Source organism: Xiphophorus maculatus, chromosome 14, assembly GCF_002775205.1.
Source record: "Xiphophorus maculatus strain JP 163 A chromosome 14, X_maculatus-5.0-male, whole genome shotgun sequence".
NCBI lineage: Eukaryota > Metazoa > Chordata > Actinopteri > Cyprinodontiformes > Poeciliidae > Xiphophorus > Xiphophorus maculatus.
In genome coordinates this window covers 14,686,663-14,702,967 of record NC_036456.1, presented here as the reverse complement: position 1 = coordinate 14,702,967, position 16,305 = coordinate 14,686,663, and the positions used below count along the sequence as shown (strand labels likewise).

Below are 16,305 nucleotides of genomic sequence, written 5' to 3'. Positions count from 1 at the left end.
ACTTTTGCCAAATGGATATATAAACATGAATTTAACGTATTTAAACATCTTTAACGTGGAATTGCGATATCTGTTTTGAAAAAATGCTGTTCAGTCAATCTACTTCAGCTGATGGAAAGATAAATACAGGATGTTGATTTCAATTGCTATGTGTAAACCTTCAGTATTATGTGTCTCTGTTTCATACAAGAGTATTCAGGCCTCTCAAAGGCTGCGCACTGAGCTTATGAGCTTATTTTATTAGTACTAAATAAAAAAAATACTAGATTAATTGCATTAGTTTTTCCACTAAGAAGTTGACATTTTCACCCAGGTTTAATAAATCTTTGTGATTTTATAACCCATACTCACAGCTCATATAATAACACCGTCCAGACTTTAAGGTGAAAAAAAATAACATAAAAACCCTCAAATTTGCACAATGTTCTCACAGCAACGTTTGTAAAACTTTCTTGAGAAGTCCAATTTCCACACTCTGTTGTTCTTTTTATAAACCGGAGCATGTTGGGAGGCTTATAACAGGAAAAAAACGAAACTGTTTTGACACACCAAGGTAATTCTTTGTGCTATCTCATCAACAGCTCTAGTCAAAAATGTCACAAGTTATTTGACTGTGAAATCCCTACTCCTGTTTTTCTTCTCTGGTGCGTTTTTATACCTGCAAGCTGGCAGGTGAATTTATTTCCCTCAGCTGACTCCAACTTTTTTCTTAAAATTGTTTTTTTTTTTCTTTTTTTTAGAAGTTTTTTTTAAATATATATGCAGTCCCGCTTTAACGGACCCTATAATATATTCATTCATTCAATACCAGTCCACAGTGTTTGGTTTTGAAGAAATACAACTCCTGCATTGTAATTTGTTGTGGTTAAAGAGAACGAAATAGTATGTGCTTCCCAGTTTGAATCACTCTTCACCTTTTAAAAGCGATAGACATTTTTTATAGACACACAAACATTCTGCTGGAAATGGTTTTGCTGCTGTTGCTGAATAGGCTCCCCTCTAAATAGCCAGCTGCATGAATATAGATAGTAAAATGTTACATTAAGTAGATGGATGGAGTCGGAAAACAACTATAAATGTCAGATAAACAGATTAGCCAGGAATAAGAAGAGTGATTGATTGGACTCTGATATGATGAACCCTCCAGTTTGAGCCATTTTCAGACGTATTCCAAGTACACTTAGTGTTGTTAACTGTGGACAGTATCTGCACACTTGTCTCCTTAATTGCCTAATTTTGAAATGGCAGTACAATTACAACTAAATTGTTTGAAGCAGCATCAGTTGTACCACTTCACTGCCCACAAATTAGTCTATATTTGCAGCTTTGTCATAATGTTTGTTTGCTGAGGCGCTGATGATGCAAGGAAATCAGACAACACGGGGCTCAAATTTCTGATGCTACTACTCACGAGGAGTTTAAGGAAACCACTTATGTGATCATTTGGCTGTGTTACATTAATTCAGTGAGCCCAAATCTCGGCCGGAAAGAGCCAACGGTCCAGAGAGTCTGAAGTTAATGTAGCGTCGTCCTTTTTGCTGCCAGCACGAGCTTGTGAAATTTGATGCGGTGTCACGATCACAGTGCCTGTTAACACTCACAGAAAGGTGTTGTTCTCTGATCGGGCTAACACTAGCTCATTTCCTCTTGTGCTTCGCATCGCGTGAGCACATGGCTGACCTGCAACATCAGTGGAGCGCAGAGGATGATCAGCAGAGCAGCAGAGACGAGGTCAGACCCACAGCTGAGGCCGGTGCTCCACAACAAGAGGTGCAGCACAGCACATGCTCAGGCGATTGGCTCAGGCTTTGTGATGATGTTTGCAATGACCAAAACATAGAATGTGGACATAAAAAAAAAACAAATGCAGTGTAAAATAACAAAATCAGCCACTATTTAAGACAGTGTAGTAGTGTGAATTCAGTTTAAATTAAATTGAAGAAATATAAATGCAGTACCCCAATTTGAAAACCATTAATTTAATTTCATCAAAAAATCAACATTTTAAATGATAAAAACCAAAACCAAAATGAATGTTCGTTTAAAAACATCTACAAATGTTTCACAATTATTGCCTTTTGGGGCAGGCTTGTTCTATTACAATAGATGAAACTCATTGTTTCTCACCTATCCCTGACCCCATTCTCCATGCAATGTTCACCTTTTTTTAATTAATTCTCACCTCTTCCGTGTCTGTGTGACTCACCTCAGCCATGTCCTCCATGAAGAGCCGCGCTTTGATTGTTTCAGAACATTAGACCTCTCTGGACTGCAGGTTTGAGAGCTGCGTGGAATTGGTGTTGAAACTTCAAGTGGTGGAAGTGATGGGCACTTGTCGTGGCCTCTGCTGAAAATAAAAATAAAAATCAACGACTACATTTTTCTAGTTGTTTTTTTTTTCAATTTTGTAAGAAATACTACCATCGGCAGTAAATAGATATTGAGTAAGCTAATATAGGCAGGGGTTAATATTCAATGAGATGTAGAAGAAGGTAATTTGGTCAGATGAGATTAAAACAGAACATTACTGAACCTAACCCGCATCAATCTGTGGGTTGCTTTTCTTCGGAGGTGGACGTTCATATTTTGAGCATCCTATCAGAGTTTCGACAGAATGGTTAAGATCACACATAATATGTGTTAGAAGACTTAAAATTTTAAAACAATCATATTTATTTTCATTCTGCACTGCGATGTTCTTTTCTTTGATGGTCTTTAAAATGGTCTGATTGTAATTCTGCTTGAGGCCCGTTTGAATTCTAGAGTATTACTTTGCTGATGGAAAAACTTTTGAACTACTTTTTTATCCTTAGCTTTGGTTAGATTATTTTGTCTGAGGCTTAGATTTGTTTGAACAACCTACGTGTTGCTTGTCAGAGTGAGCATGGGGTGCATTGTAAAGACAACAGCAGCCGCATGAGATGATGTTCCTCGGTGTCTGTCACCTTTTGTTGCTGTCTGAAGCACTGATATTGTTTTGCAACATGAGAATATAAACAGTTTTTTTCCCCCTGCTCTTTGTCTGTCAGCCAATATGCGGAAATGTCAGTTTAATTCAGCCTTATTTTCCCAAACCTTATTGTGATTTTTAGTAGAATTAGAGTTTGTGATTATTAAATGTCTGTTAGTGTTGTCCCTGTCTGGGAGAGGCTATTTCAGAGTAACCTGTCTCTGAGGCACCCTTGTAGGCGTTCCTTATGTCTGTGCTAGAATAATCTTTTCCTTGACTCATGACTGGTGCATAGATCGGGGCACAATTAGTATCACGGATACATTCATTGTCTGGCAGTGCTGTAATTTTGCCACGTGTTGCCATCTGTTCAGGGCGTGCTGCCAGCACTCACTGGCCTGGAGGGAGCTGCCATAGCTGGCTCGCCGACCTTCATGCCAAAAACAGCCAATGTTTTGGATGCTCTGGCCCATCCTGGCTCAGTTTGGAGGAGCCTGACACATGCTAAATTGATTAAGAGCGTCTAAGCAGTAAATGCCCATTGGCAGAATTGCTGCAGAAAACCTGAGTATGACTCAGCATGCTCTGAAAGCCACAAACTGTCGCCCCTTTTTGGCTTTAGAGATGCACACAGGGGCACATTTTTCATTAGCTGCCATTGCTTTCAATTGAGCGCTATCATACACATTCAAATGCCACCCTGCAGTTGCTATAGGTTTGTCTTGTTTGCAGGGCCTTGAGGAATATAGTGCCATGTAATTCAGACCTAAGTACTAGTGGCCTACAAAAAAACTGGCCGTTGCATTCTGTCTGAAGCCTTTTTGATGTCGAGGCTTAGGGATGTAGGCTAAATGCTTATTTTCAGGCTACGCACGCTTATCATATGCCTGCTGCACCTCTTGGAGAGGGCAATTTTCTCTGAGGGAAAGTGCAAGGTTTAGGATTATAGTTGCGAATGATTCATGGAGCACACACAGACTTCAGCACAGCCTGGTACAGAGACGCATGCACAAATGCTACTATGAGGAAAGCTTTAATGATGCAACACAATAGTCCTCTGTTGGTAATGCATCTGTAGACTTTTTTTCCAATGTGAAACACACAACTCTTGGTTGGGAATTGACTCTTTAACCCCTATTAGCTCCTTTGAGAATGAACTGTGGTATAGTCATTAATAATCATTTTGACCCCACTTGTAAACAAATGTTTTTGATCTTAGATCCTTTTTACAAAGAAGCTTGCAAGAAACCTTTGTACATTTGAGTTGGTTGAGTGTTTTACATAAACATGTTGATTTGCTGCATGTTTTAGTCCACCTGAACTGCAAACATCTACTTCTCTTACTCAACACAAAAAAGAAGGCTTGCTTAGGTCTACTTTAGAGAAAAGCAGCTAAAGTATTAACACAAATCAGCAATATCCAGAAGCACACCAGTCCTGCACTTTATATTCTAAACTCTGCAGAATATGTTCAAATATTGTAGCTATGAACTAAAATTACATCTGATTGCAATGTAAACGATGTTCTTAACCAAGCGATAATAGACATTAACCCTCTAAATCTGGGCAGATTTTCATGTGTGATTAAACGGTTCTCTTTTGAGCCCAACCTGTGTATTTTCTCATTGTGAAGAATCCGTTTCTTGCAGGGAATACACTGGAATCCAAGAAAGATTCACTTTTCAAGGAAGACCTTTCGTATTTTGCTCAATTCTAACTCCCCCCCCCCCCATCCTTCTCAATGAAGAATATTAAACTGCCCATGTCTTGATTCTGAAATGAAGTAACTGGATGACAGCTGTTATATTTTTGGCTAAAATGTTGTAAGAATCCAGAGCGCTTTCTTCTTAATGAAAGACTTGTCACCTTTCAGGTTTGACCAACCTGGTTGCTGGAGTTTAATTTCCAGAAGGATCAGTTTTCTTTGGCTGGCTTTCAAAGACCAAACAGCTGCCGTTTCCCAGCAATGTTTGGCTACTCTTGGCTCCCTCTCAAATACTATTTGCAGGTTTCAGTCACTTTCAGATTGTCAATTCACTTCATAGTGCTAGGAAGGTCCGCCTTACCTTTTTCCATGCGGTTCATCTTTCATGTATTATGAGCTTTTCCGTTTCATCTGTCTTTTGTTAGCTGCATCATTTTGAGTGACCTCTGCTGTGATACTCTCAAAGTCGGTGACCAGCTGGACACTATGCCTACATGCTTGACTCTTCTAACATTGAACAGCTACATGATGCTAATCAAGTGGCATATCCTCAGAAATGTTGGAGCAAGTGTCTTTTGTTCAGCCACCTTTGTCATTAATAGGCTCGTCATCATTTTGACGTCATCCTGACCTCTGAGGACTTTATTTCTGGGTAATAATTTGAGTTGTTGCTCACAATTATTTTTGACATCATCCAACCAAGCTTTTTTAAAAATTAAGATCCGGTTACACTGCTTGTATTTTTTTAAAATTAGGTAACATTCACAGTTTTTGCTTTGATATGACCAGGTATGTTACCTTTCAGTGACATCAACATCTCGTTTTATTTATTTTTGAATGGAATACAAGGAACTGACTGTCTTTAAATGAAGTTTAATGCCCCATGACTACACCCAAGTGGTCAAATCATTACTGACCACATCAGATGACAGGTGATTACTTGGGTTTCAATTTCAACAGACCAGACCAGACACATTGTCATTGGAATCGCATTGATTCTGTAGCAGTGATGCATATATAGGGTTTACATGGCAGGTTAGTGTGACGATGCTCATGTGGGTGAATTTTTCGCCATGTCCAAAGAGTATATGGGAGACGAATTGTGCATGCTACAGGTAAACACATTATATTCTTATGTCATAATGTCTTCCAACACCACTGATATGAAAGACTTATTCACACTATCAGTGTGTCAGGTGTACTAGTTTTGTGCACTGTCGTTATAGGCCTCTGAAGCATCCAATGTTGTGTTGCTGCTCTGCAAGGACCTGGATCCCATTATGCATTATGTGATTCTTGTCTAGGGTGTCTCCTTTTGATGGGCTATCCATCATTGGCTGTACTAGCTCTGCTCTTACCTAATCATACACAGATCATATGTATAGTGAGGGGGATAGCAAGCATTACCTCAATTAAACCAGCCAGTCCATCTATCACTTCTGGCATGTAAAGACAATTGGAGGAAGAAAACATTCAAAAAAAATAAACATTATTGAAAAGCTTATGTATGAAATGATGTTGTGGTTTACTTTGTCGGATTTAGATTCTTGCCTCAGCCAATCACCCGAGGTCTGTTTGACTAAACCTGTGAATGTAGCAAATGGTATAATATAGCAGGTGGTAGTTTTCTCAGCTTTTACCTCCCTCTTTTTTCTCTTATGTATTTCTTTGTGTGTTGGTGTGAGTGTTTGGCAACCGGCTCCTCCAGAGGCCCCAAAAAACTGCCACATTAACTTTAACAGGCTCCGTGGCCCAGAAGCTCAAAGTGATTTATTTTGACCAATCAGCCGAGTGAATCTGAGCGGAGGCCTCCAAAGCGTCTTTAACTCTCTTTATCATCAGAGTCGGAGTTTCTCTCGATTTGGCCTATTCCACCCCGGTTTGATAGTCTTTTGAAAAGCCCAGCACTCTGTTTTCTTGGCAATTGGCAAGACCTTGGAAAAGCAAGCTTTTCCTCATGGTGATTCCTTCCTCATGTTCTACTTTTTACCCCTGTGCCTTTGTCCATCTTTTTCTCCACCCTCCACTTTCCTGGGCAGGCTTGACTATGCTTGGCCTTGTCCCTTGCCCGAGAGACTCTATATTTGGCTCCAAAGAGTAAAAGCCAAATCCAATATTTCGCTTTCCTTGTAAGACTTTCTCCTAAGATCAAAAGAGAAACATTGGAAGCTGGTAAATAAGGATTTTTTTGGACCGTGTGTTCATCGTGCAGTATGTGCAATATTTAAAGAAATATGAAGATTTCCAACTAGTTTGAAGACTTTCATTTACTTTGAAGAGGTTTGAGAGTTTTGACTGCATCAAATGTAATTAATTAAATGAAAATCAGATGCTTCCTCTCTGGGAAATGTAGATTACCCAGTATGTGTGTACATTAGACCAAAAAACCTTCCTATTTGTGTGTCTTTGCAAATCTGTACAGCAAAATGACCCCAGAGTTCTTCAGTGCAGTGCCTGTGGCAGCTCCTGTCTCTTCTGTCAGTTAAAGCAAACACAGCAAGGGTCTCTCCAGGCCCGTGTCCATGTGTGCATACATATCAGTCCAGTGCATACACCTCTCCCAGTGCTGTGTGACCTCCATTGATGCCCTCTCAAATCCTTCGAAGGGAGCTCGGGAATAAGAAATTAATTGCCAAACAATGCATAGCTCCCATCCATTATGGCTCTCATCATGTCAGATGATATCGAAGCTTACCGGATGCCTTGCAGCATAATTTATTGCTCCTCCTCCCCGCCACCGCCAGCACCTCTTCAACCTTTCCACTTCCCAGTTGCACATTGTGATGGATTTGTGGGCTCGACACAATAAGATACTATTAAATGACAGGACTTTTATCATTTATTTTCCATCCTTGCCACTCAGCATTTTATCTATTTATATAATTCATTTGAAATAGTTTACAACTCAGACTATTTTGTGCTGATGAAGGTGACAGCGCTCCCTGAATTAAAGCTTCTCTTTTGACTATACAGATGAATGTTTTTTTTTTGTTGGTTTGTTTGTTAAACAGCTTTACTGTGACTTATGAATGATTGACACAAAATGTTCCCTGAACTCAAGGGGTGAATCAGTGTTGTGTCTACAGATAATGAATAAGTTAATTAAGAACCCTTTTAGGCACTTTAACAGCAACCTGTCGCAAAGGTACATTTTACTCTTATTTCTTTAGTTAAATCTATAAGAAATGCCAGTGCCAAGCCCTGCATCTAATACTGAAGCCTTCTCTATGTGAAACCCAATACCAATCACCACCACTAAACACTGCCACTGATACAGGCACCCATTCAAAACAGGTCTCAGTTGTAACAGCACACTTTTTACGCTGTAAATAAAGATACAGTCTTCCTTTTCTTAGTTTGCAGCAGAACCATCAACCACACAGCAACCCTAACAGTTATACCCAAACAGACCTACAGTATGTTTAGATTAAATGTCTCACAAGAATACTATTCTGTTTTCACTGCATGTCAGACCAAGTAACAAGTCTTGGATTGTAGAATCAACATAGAAACAGGTATAGAAGCCTTGGGAATGGGAACAAGTAGGAACTAACCCAGTTCAATGAGACAGCCTATACCTCCATAGAAAAATGACAATTTTACTCAGTACAGGTGAAACACAATCTGCGTTGTTCAAGTTGATTTGTCAGGCAATGCTCCATGTATATGGTTTACAAAGTTTGATTGTGATCATTAGCTTTAGATGCTTCTATTGCATAAAGAATTTCAACTTTTATTTATATTAAATAATTAGTAACACATGTATAATACTATTTTAAAAAATGTCTTTTTTTTTACATTTTGTTTTCTGGCATAACTTGGATCCTGTTTGAACTCCCTGAAGGCCCTGATGGTTTGACACAGAAAAATTCTAACTATTAGCTGAAACCGTGGCACACAGTAGGTGATCAACTGAATAATGATGCATCTCTCAAGTTTTAGGTCAGATCTTTGCAGGATTATACCCTTTTTCTTTTTTCATTTTTTTTTGGCTACTTCTGAAATATGTGACTTTCAGATGCTTCTCACCTGCTCCTCAAAGCTCAAGTAGAATTAAATTGTTGACTTTGCAGCAGTCTTTCATTTTGATCTTGCCACAGTCATTCATTATCTGAATTTCAGAATTTCTGCTTTGGGTTTAAGAACTGGAAAATATGTAGGTTAAAAGAGACATCAGAGAGTGTAAAAGCTACTGAAGAAAAATCATTTTAAAATGTTATAAGAAAAGATCTGTTTGGAAACAAACTGACATGAAAAATATTGAATCAGCCCAACATTCACAGTGATGTAAGTTGCATGTCAGAGACAAAATAGAAAATAATGCCTCAACATTTACTAAATGCTGAAATGATTGTTGATTATGAAGCAAACAAATTCAGCAATTCACAGTTCACTTTCCTTAACGTCTCCTTTACAGGGTGGATGAGACCACACTTGGAAACATAATTTTATGCAAATCTTTTCTCTGAAGTCAAAGATGTGGATGTGTTGAAAGCAGCTTTAGCTTAGTAAAAAAAAGAAAAAAAAAACACAAATTTGGTGACAAAGTGAGTCTAGTTCCTTTTAAACTCATGAGATCCCATTAGCACGTTTTAAACCTTCTTAATGACATTGTAAATCTAATTTGTGTCAGCAGTGGAAAATCAAACTATGAAGCAGCAAAAAAGGTGCAGCTGAAGCTACAGTAACTCAAAATGCTGACGCTTCATGAATTTGTCGAACTACCTGCTTTCGCCTTACAGACAGCATATATGATCGCGTAAAGGAACTGATTTAAATTCATTTCTCAAATCTCACCTGTTACATCCAAGAAGGTACAGCAGCAAGTCACACAACCCAACACAGCTTGACATTTGCTGAAACTGAAAACCACATAGAAGTAAAATACAGTATTATCTTAATCAATCCAAAAGGATAGTGAGAAACTGCTAGTTATAGCCAATCCTTATCAGTAACCCTCATGTACAGGCAGCTAGTAAGAGTTTGTTGAACAGTGGGAATGTCTAGCTTCTTCAAATCACAACAATGTATCAGTCAGATATTAATTCTGATCATGGGTTTAAAAATCTGTCCCAGCACCCAGACAGGTAATTTTTTAAAGTTTAATATTAGCTTTTGTTAATCACATTGAATGAGCTATAAGTGGGTGAAAAGTAAGTGAATAGCTGACAGAACACACCCACAGTCAATTTTTTAAATTCCCTGTCTGTGGAAAATATCTGCTGAAGATGTAGCCATGCATAAAGGTTCAAAACCTAAAATTAGAAGGTAATTGGGTTCAGCATGACGATGGAAGACTCACTTCATTGTCTATTGCTTGTTCCATTTCACCCCAAAAGCCCCTTCCACCGCTCTTTTGATCCCGACTCAGCCCAAGTTTCCCAGAGCCAGACGTGTCTTGCTCTCCATGTGGAAGTGGCAAGTCACATAAACCGGATCCATTTCATAATAGCGTTGCAATTTTCTCTCCTGGAGCGGAGTCGAGCAGGCTTATCTAATTGTGGAAGCCACGAGCCCTGGGATACAGAGAGAGAGGCTAATTAGTTAGAAATGAATGCTTTGAAATGAAGCACAAAGCACTGTGTGTGGTAGAAACAGACTTCATGTTTTCTGTGAGATCGGGGAGGGGCTGAAGCAGAGCATCGATGATGAGAGGGTTCTGGTACTCGAATAAGACAGGAAGCTGGAGAGTCTACGATAGTTTACTGCGGACTTTTATGAATGAACAGGTTGATACGTTTGCTCCTGAATGTTCTTAAGCCTTCAAGATTTAAATGGATAATGTAAGAAGTGGTCTGTTAATATGTTAAATAGCAGGTTAATTAAAGGTTTTTGCATGGCCATAGCTCCTGTCACAGGACACAGAAGAGTTGCCTTGAAATATTTTTTTTTACATTTTTTAAAACCTACAACTAAAATTATTTTTTGATTAATTCAGATATGCTCTTAAGTTCACTAATCTATTGCTCTGGGCTCTGAAGAGACCACTTTTACACTATATGTTCTCCCAAGCCTATTTGTATCCCCTTGTCTAGATTGGCAAAGTTAGCAAGTTAAAACAAAATGACCTTGTATTGTCTCTAAGGCGATAGTGCCTGCAGACTGTAGCTGCTGTCCACTGCTGGCTTCCCCTTTTTTTTCTTTTTCTTTTTTCTTTTTTTTTGCTCTGCATGTGCTCATTTCATGGAAAAGACATTTAATTCTGTTCAAGGGCACACTCCTCTTTTCTGTCCCTAGTCTCTATCTCTTTTGCGTTCGTGTGTGTCTGCAGGTGTATTTAACATGCCGTATGTAGACCGAACCTTCGGAAAAATAATTTACCCATGGACTCAGTGGGATCATCCAGAAGAATAGAATTACATTCTAAACATGATTCCTGGTGACTTTGAATTAACCCCCTGCTGTGACAGACATTTCCCTAAGTCATATTTCTTCCGTACTGTCATACTGCCTTAAGCATTCAACATTTTTTTATCTTTATTACTTTAGAAGAAGAGGTAAAAGAAAATGATCTCACTGTCTTTTAGCCTGGGATGAGAAATGACCAGATGAAATGGTTGACCAGACTCTAGGGTATTTATTAAGATTCTGAAAGGACAAATAAATAAAGAGGAAAAACAAAGCTGGGTAGCACTACACTATATATAGCCTATGCTTTCCCGAAACTCAGACATTATTTTCAAGCTCTTACCAGGTACTTTCCGGGACTGCACTGGAATTGATCTGTACCTTTAATGGGACTTAGTAATTACTTTCTCTGTACCTAACAGGTAAATGTCCAAATCTTACAATGTACCTTCTAGTGCTAACCAGCAAGCTTCTCAAATTTTATTTCCATATGTACTTTTCAAAACCTACAAAATACTTTCCTAGCAGTTTCATGAAGCATTCTTGTTACTTTCACCAAACCGGCCAGGCACTTTTAGAGATCTTATGAGGTACGTTTGTGAGCTTATCAGGTTCTTTGCTAGAGCTGATGGGACACCTGGAATTTACCAGGTGTTAACTGCTTTCCGAGAACTTAAAGCAGGGGTGGGCAACTCCAGGCCTCGAGGGCTGGTCTCCTGCAACTTTTAGATGTGTCTCTACTTCAACACACCTGAGTCAAATAATGAGGTCGTTAGCAGGACTCTGGAAAACTTGACTGCACTTAGGAGGTGATTCAGCTATTGGATTCAAGTGTGTTGGACCAGGGAGACGTCTAAGAGTTGCAGGACACCGGCCCTCGAGGACCAGGATTGCCCACCCCTGACTTAAAGGATACAGCCATTTACCATACCGATCTGACAACAGATTAACTCAAATTAAACCTACACATGATGATACATTTTCCTATAAATGTAACATTTGAGCATCTTAAACATAGTACCCAAGACTAGTGCTTCCAATATGTTCAATTAGTTGTGATAAACCTTCAAAGAACAAGGTGTTCTACTTATTATTCATTTTTACACTGACTCTTTTTAAATGCACCATGTAAAATCCTTATGCTTTATTAAGATTTGGAAATTTTAAGGTTTTTATAATAACATGAAATGTCATCCTATAATTTTAAGGTTAACATTAGCATTTGTTAATAATACAGAAATAATGTAAAAACTGAAAAGGGTCAGCCAGTGAAGTAATGCACTCCTACTTTAATGCTCTTTAATCCAAGCAAGTATCAATATCACACAGGAGCAAATAAAATGTGTTCATGATCTGTCTAACTGCAGTCTTTTCCATTTTAATAGTCCCTCATGTGTTTCAAGTTTTACCTTCATTAACATATGCTGGAGGCAGCTCAACAACACCACTTCTAAATTAGTGGTCTTCACCTGCGTAGAGATTTGATTCTCCTAATTGGCCCCTCTGCTTGCCTGTTCAGTCACTAGGTTGTATGAGGATTGCCACAGCAAGGCCAGTACTGATCTTGATTTAAGCAGATCAGATTTTTATCAGACCTTCCTATTATATTCAGATTTAACATCCACTGACATCAAACCTATATTTTTAAAAAAAGCAGGGTTTCAATTTTGATTTTATTTCTTTTTGGCCACACATAAAACATAAATGCTTTCATAAACAATCAAATAAGACTGGTGTCCTTGAGTATATTTCCCTTAAGGATATTTCCTACTACTGCTTTCATGGTAGATGGTGATGAAATTAAAATTACTGATGATGTTTGTCACCTTGTGGAGAATGTAAATTGTGTTTTCTTGGGCTGATTTTTATCTTACTGATAGGTTCATCTGTAAAAACAATTCGTAACCATACACTTATTTTGTACCTGTGCATTTCCATTTCGCACCAACTGACTTTCAATGTGTGAAATTTGTACATATAAGCACTAAGTGATTGCAAAGTTTGTAAGTACCTAATCTCGACCCTTCGTGGTGTGGTGTAAGTGTAGTCCCAGCGATTTCCACCTGGCAACAATAGTAACTAAAGATGAGTCCTACATTTTCATGAACATAACCAACATGTAAAACAGTCTATATGTATTATTTGTCAGGGAAACTTAAATAGTGAAATGCAAGGATTGATTTTGGAGGGAACCGTTTATTTCAGGTTTTAACCTTTTTCTTTGTCTAGTGGCTCTTGTCAACTTTGTATTCTTTATTGAAATAAATTGGCTTTGTAAGTCTTTGGTTCACATTACTGTTCAATAAGATGAAATGTGGTGTGACTCTACAGGAGTTCCTAGGATACCTGCAGACACTTAAAACACACCAGTCTCTTTTTGTTGGCGGAAGGAAAACAAATACTCAATCAACCAGCACTCTTGCTGAGGTGGCACATCATTTAATCAACCTTGGCTGTCGCTGAATGCTGTTAAGTGTGGAACGCATCGACTGCTGATAGTTGTCGGGGTGTCATTACAGCCTGCGGCAGCCTCTGCGTACCACACTGCTCCGCTAATTTATGCCGTCTCATTTTACCCTTTGCAAATTTACCGTACCGAGATATTGTCCCATTGCAAATTGAATCTCATAGAACAGTCTCCCTCGCCCCCCGTTATCTGAGCTCACTGAGGTACACCGCGTCCATTGAACCTGCCAACATAAAATTGACCTTCATTAAATTTTGTTTTGCTCTCCTTTCATACGAAGATTAGGATCGTTTGTCACTTCTGTCTTTTTGATTGTATCCCGGCACTGGGAGGAAATGACAGCTGTCCCAAATTGCATTTTAGTGAAGGTCCAAATTGTGTGTCTGTGAGAAAGGCCTCTTTCATCCATTTAGAGGGGCCATTGCGAGCTGTCCACAAACCGCAGACTGTAATTAGATCATGACATACAAAACTGTTGGCAAAGCTAAACAGAGCAAAGATGGTGGTGTAAATATACAATGGTTGGATTAAAAGGGGAGTTAGGGCATTCTTTTATTTTCTTTTTTTTCTGTGGAAATGTTATGATGTTTTATCCCTTGTGTGTCCTTAGACACTCTATGGGCTTACTGAGTTCATGGATTCATAAATAAAACTTGGAGCTAAATTAATTTGGGACCTCTAATTTCCAATCAGAGACAATGTGGAAGATGAATAAGGTGCACAAGGCATGATTGATGACCAAGACTTGAGGAACTTCAGGTGCATTTAAGAGGGAGGAGAAGATGGCTGAGCTAGTGTATGAGTCCATTTCTTAGTGCGCATGCATTGGTGTTGTTACGATAGCTATTTTCTCCTTAGAGCTCAGGTAAACAACGTCATTAGCAAACAGTTCCTGGAGTGTAACCACAGGGAAGATCCACATCCAGGAAATGGGTGTTAAACTTTGTCCTCTATGACCCAGAAATAGCATATACTTAGAAAAAATTGCCATTGACTTGCAGAGATATGGCCCCACTAGCAGCTGCATTTAGAATGCACAGCTGGAAATGTGCGTTTCCTGGTGTGTGTGGGGGTTGTCGGCGTGTGTATGTTAGCTTAACCAGCAGGGGTCCCAAACAAGACACCATGCATGCCCATTTTAGTCACCCCTGAAAACTCAGACTGATCCTCTTTGAACTATCTTCTCTACTTAAACTGACACATGGAAAAAGGGGAAGAATAGAGTTCCCATGTGTACACTGTCCATATTTGAGCATTAAAAAGAGCAAATTTCCGCATGAACACAGCTGAGGTACAACTGATGAAATGATTTAAAACTATTTCTGTGCTTTTTTTTCTAATCTTACATCCTTTCTTCTGTGTCAGAAACGTCCTCCTCTGTCATGGTTTATATGGACACCATGACTTCAACAATGAGGACCACTACTCGACCCGTCACCGTCACCCTGACAACCACAACAACCAGGACTACCACTACCAGGATGCCCGCCACAATAACTGCAGTGGCTGTGTGGCCGCACACAACAACCACCACGCCATCACCCGTGCAGACACTGGTGAACGCCTTAGAGCCAGAAGATGACGACGGAGCTCTGCCTTCCTCCAAGCTTCCGAACATCAGGGTGGAATATTGTAATCCCTTGGTGATGATGGACATCGCCTGGCCGAAGACCAGGCAGGGCACTGTCGTCAAGATGCCCTGTCCATCAGGAACCATAGGTAATGCTGGTTTGTTTTAATGCCAGATCTTTGACAATTACTGAGTAGGTGTTTGCTCTCCATTAACTCTTGTTAGCTTGTCATTTGTTAAAGACCGTGGAAGTGTGTAGCAGCCTTTTGCGTCATTGAAGAAGGTGCTGTGTTTGTCTTTCTTTTGAATGTGTTTGTTTCCTGAAGGAACACAAGCAGGCTTTATAGCAATATATTTCATAATTTCTTTTTTGGGGGGGCAAGTAAGCTGCAACTAACATGCAGGAGCCTTGTTTTTAAGTCCATGTAGAAACTGGAATTCACCCGAGCTTTGCAAGTTCCATTTTCTATAATAAAATCCTAAAATGAGTCGTGGTGTGGAGAGGGCAGCGATAACAAAACCACACATCTGCAAGATTTATGACTAATCCCAGACAAACTCAAACATATCTCTGTTGAAATCAGAAAAGCTCTGCTTAAAAAGTAAATAGTGTTTCTCTATTTCCTCTCTCAGAGAGGATGTCAATATTCTCCTTAGAAGAACCGGTCTGCTGTGAGTTGCTTGTGTGAGTTTTTGTTTATATTTACACTCCCTGCGCAGCCTACATTCGCTCTCTTCCTGTCTTCCCCCCACTGACTCTTTATTCCCGACTCAATGAAGCAGCGCTAAAGATAGCATAATGTTGAATTTGTATGAAAACTAGTTACTAAAACATCACACAGCTGTAGTTGTGCTCTGTGTTTCACTGCAGGATAGATGTGAATAATTATAGCTCATTAGTCTTGATCAGGCATTAGACCTTTGTGTCTGTGGATGTTTTCTGCCCGTCTTTGCATCAATACTAACAGAATAAAGTCAAGTGTAGTTTCAGATTAAATCAATGTTGACTGCTGCGCATTTAAAGACATTCTATCTAAAAGGTTAAAAACCTGAGAGCATTTATTTTTTTTAATGGTTTAGTTTAGACAAAAACACCAAGCCTGCTGTAAGCCAGGATTCTTCAATAAAGATTTTTGTTGCAAGAAAATCAATGAAACTGGGAAAAAAAAAAAAAAACGATAATGAATGCTTTATACAGTCAAGACGGAAACACAGACAAACAGAAATGCTGGTCTAGGAGTACTTCCATAGGAAAGGAAAGCAAA

General features: G+C 39.1%; 1 protein-coding gene across 17 annotated transcripts in view; it reads left to right on the top strand.

Annotated features, from left to right (window-relative positions):
• LOC102238135 (adhesion G protein-coupled receptor L3-like) overlaps positions 1 to 16,305 on the top strand; it is a 275,239-nt gene that overhangs the window by 174,457 nt on the left and 84,477 nt on the right. For all 17 annotated transcript variants that reach the window (XM_023346007.1, XM_023346016.1, XM_023346015.1 and 14 more), the window contains one exon: positions 14,836 to 15,189. In XM_023346007.1, coding sequence (XP_023201775.1) covers positions 14,836 to 15,189 — 354 coding nt within the window. The remainder of the gene's footprint in view (positions 1 to 14,835; positions 15,190 to 16,305) is intronic.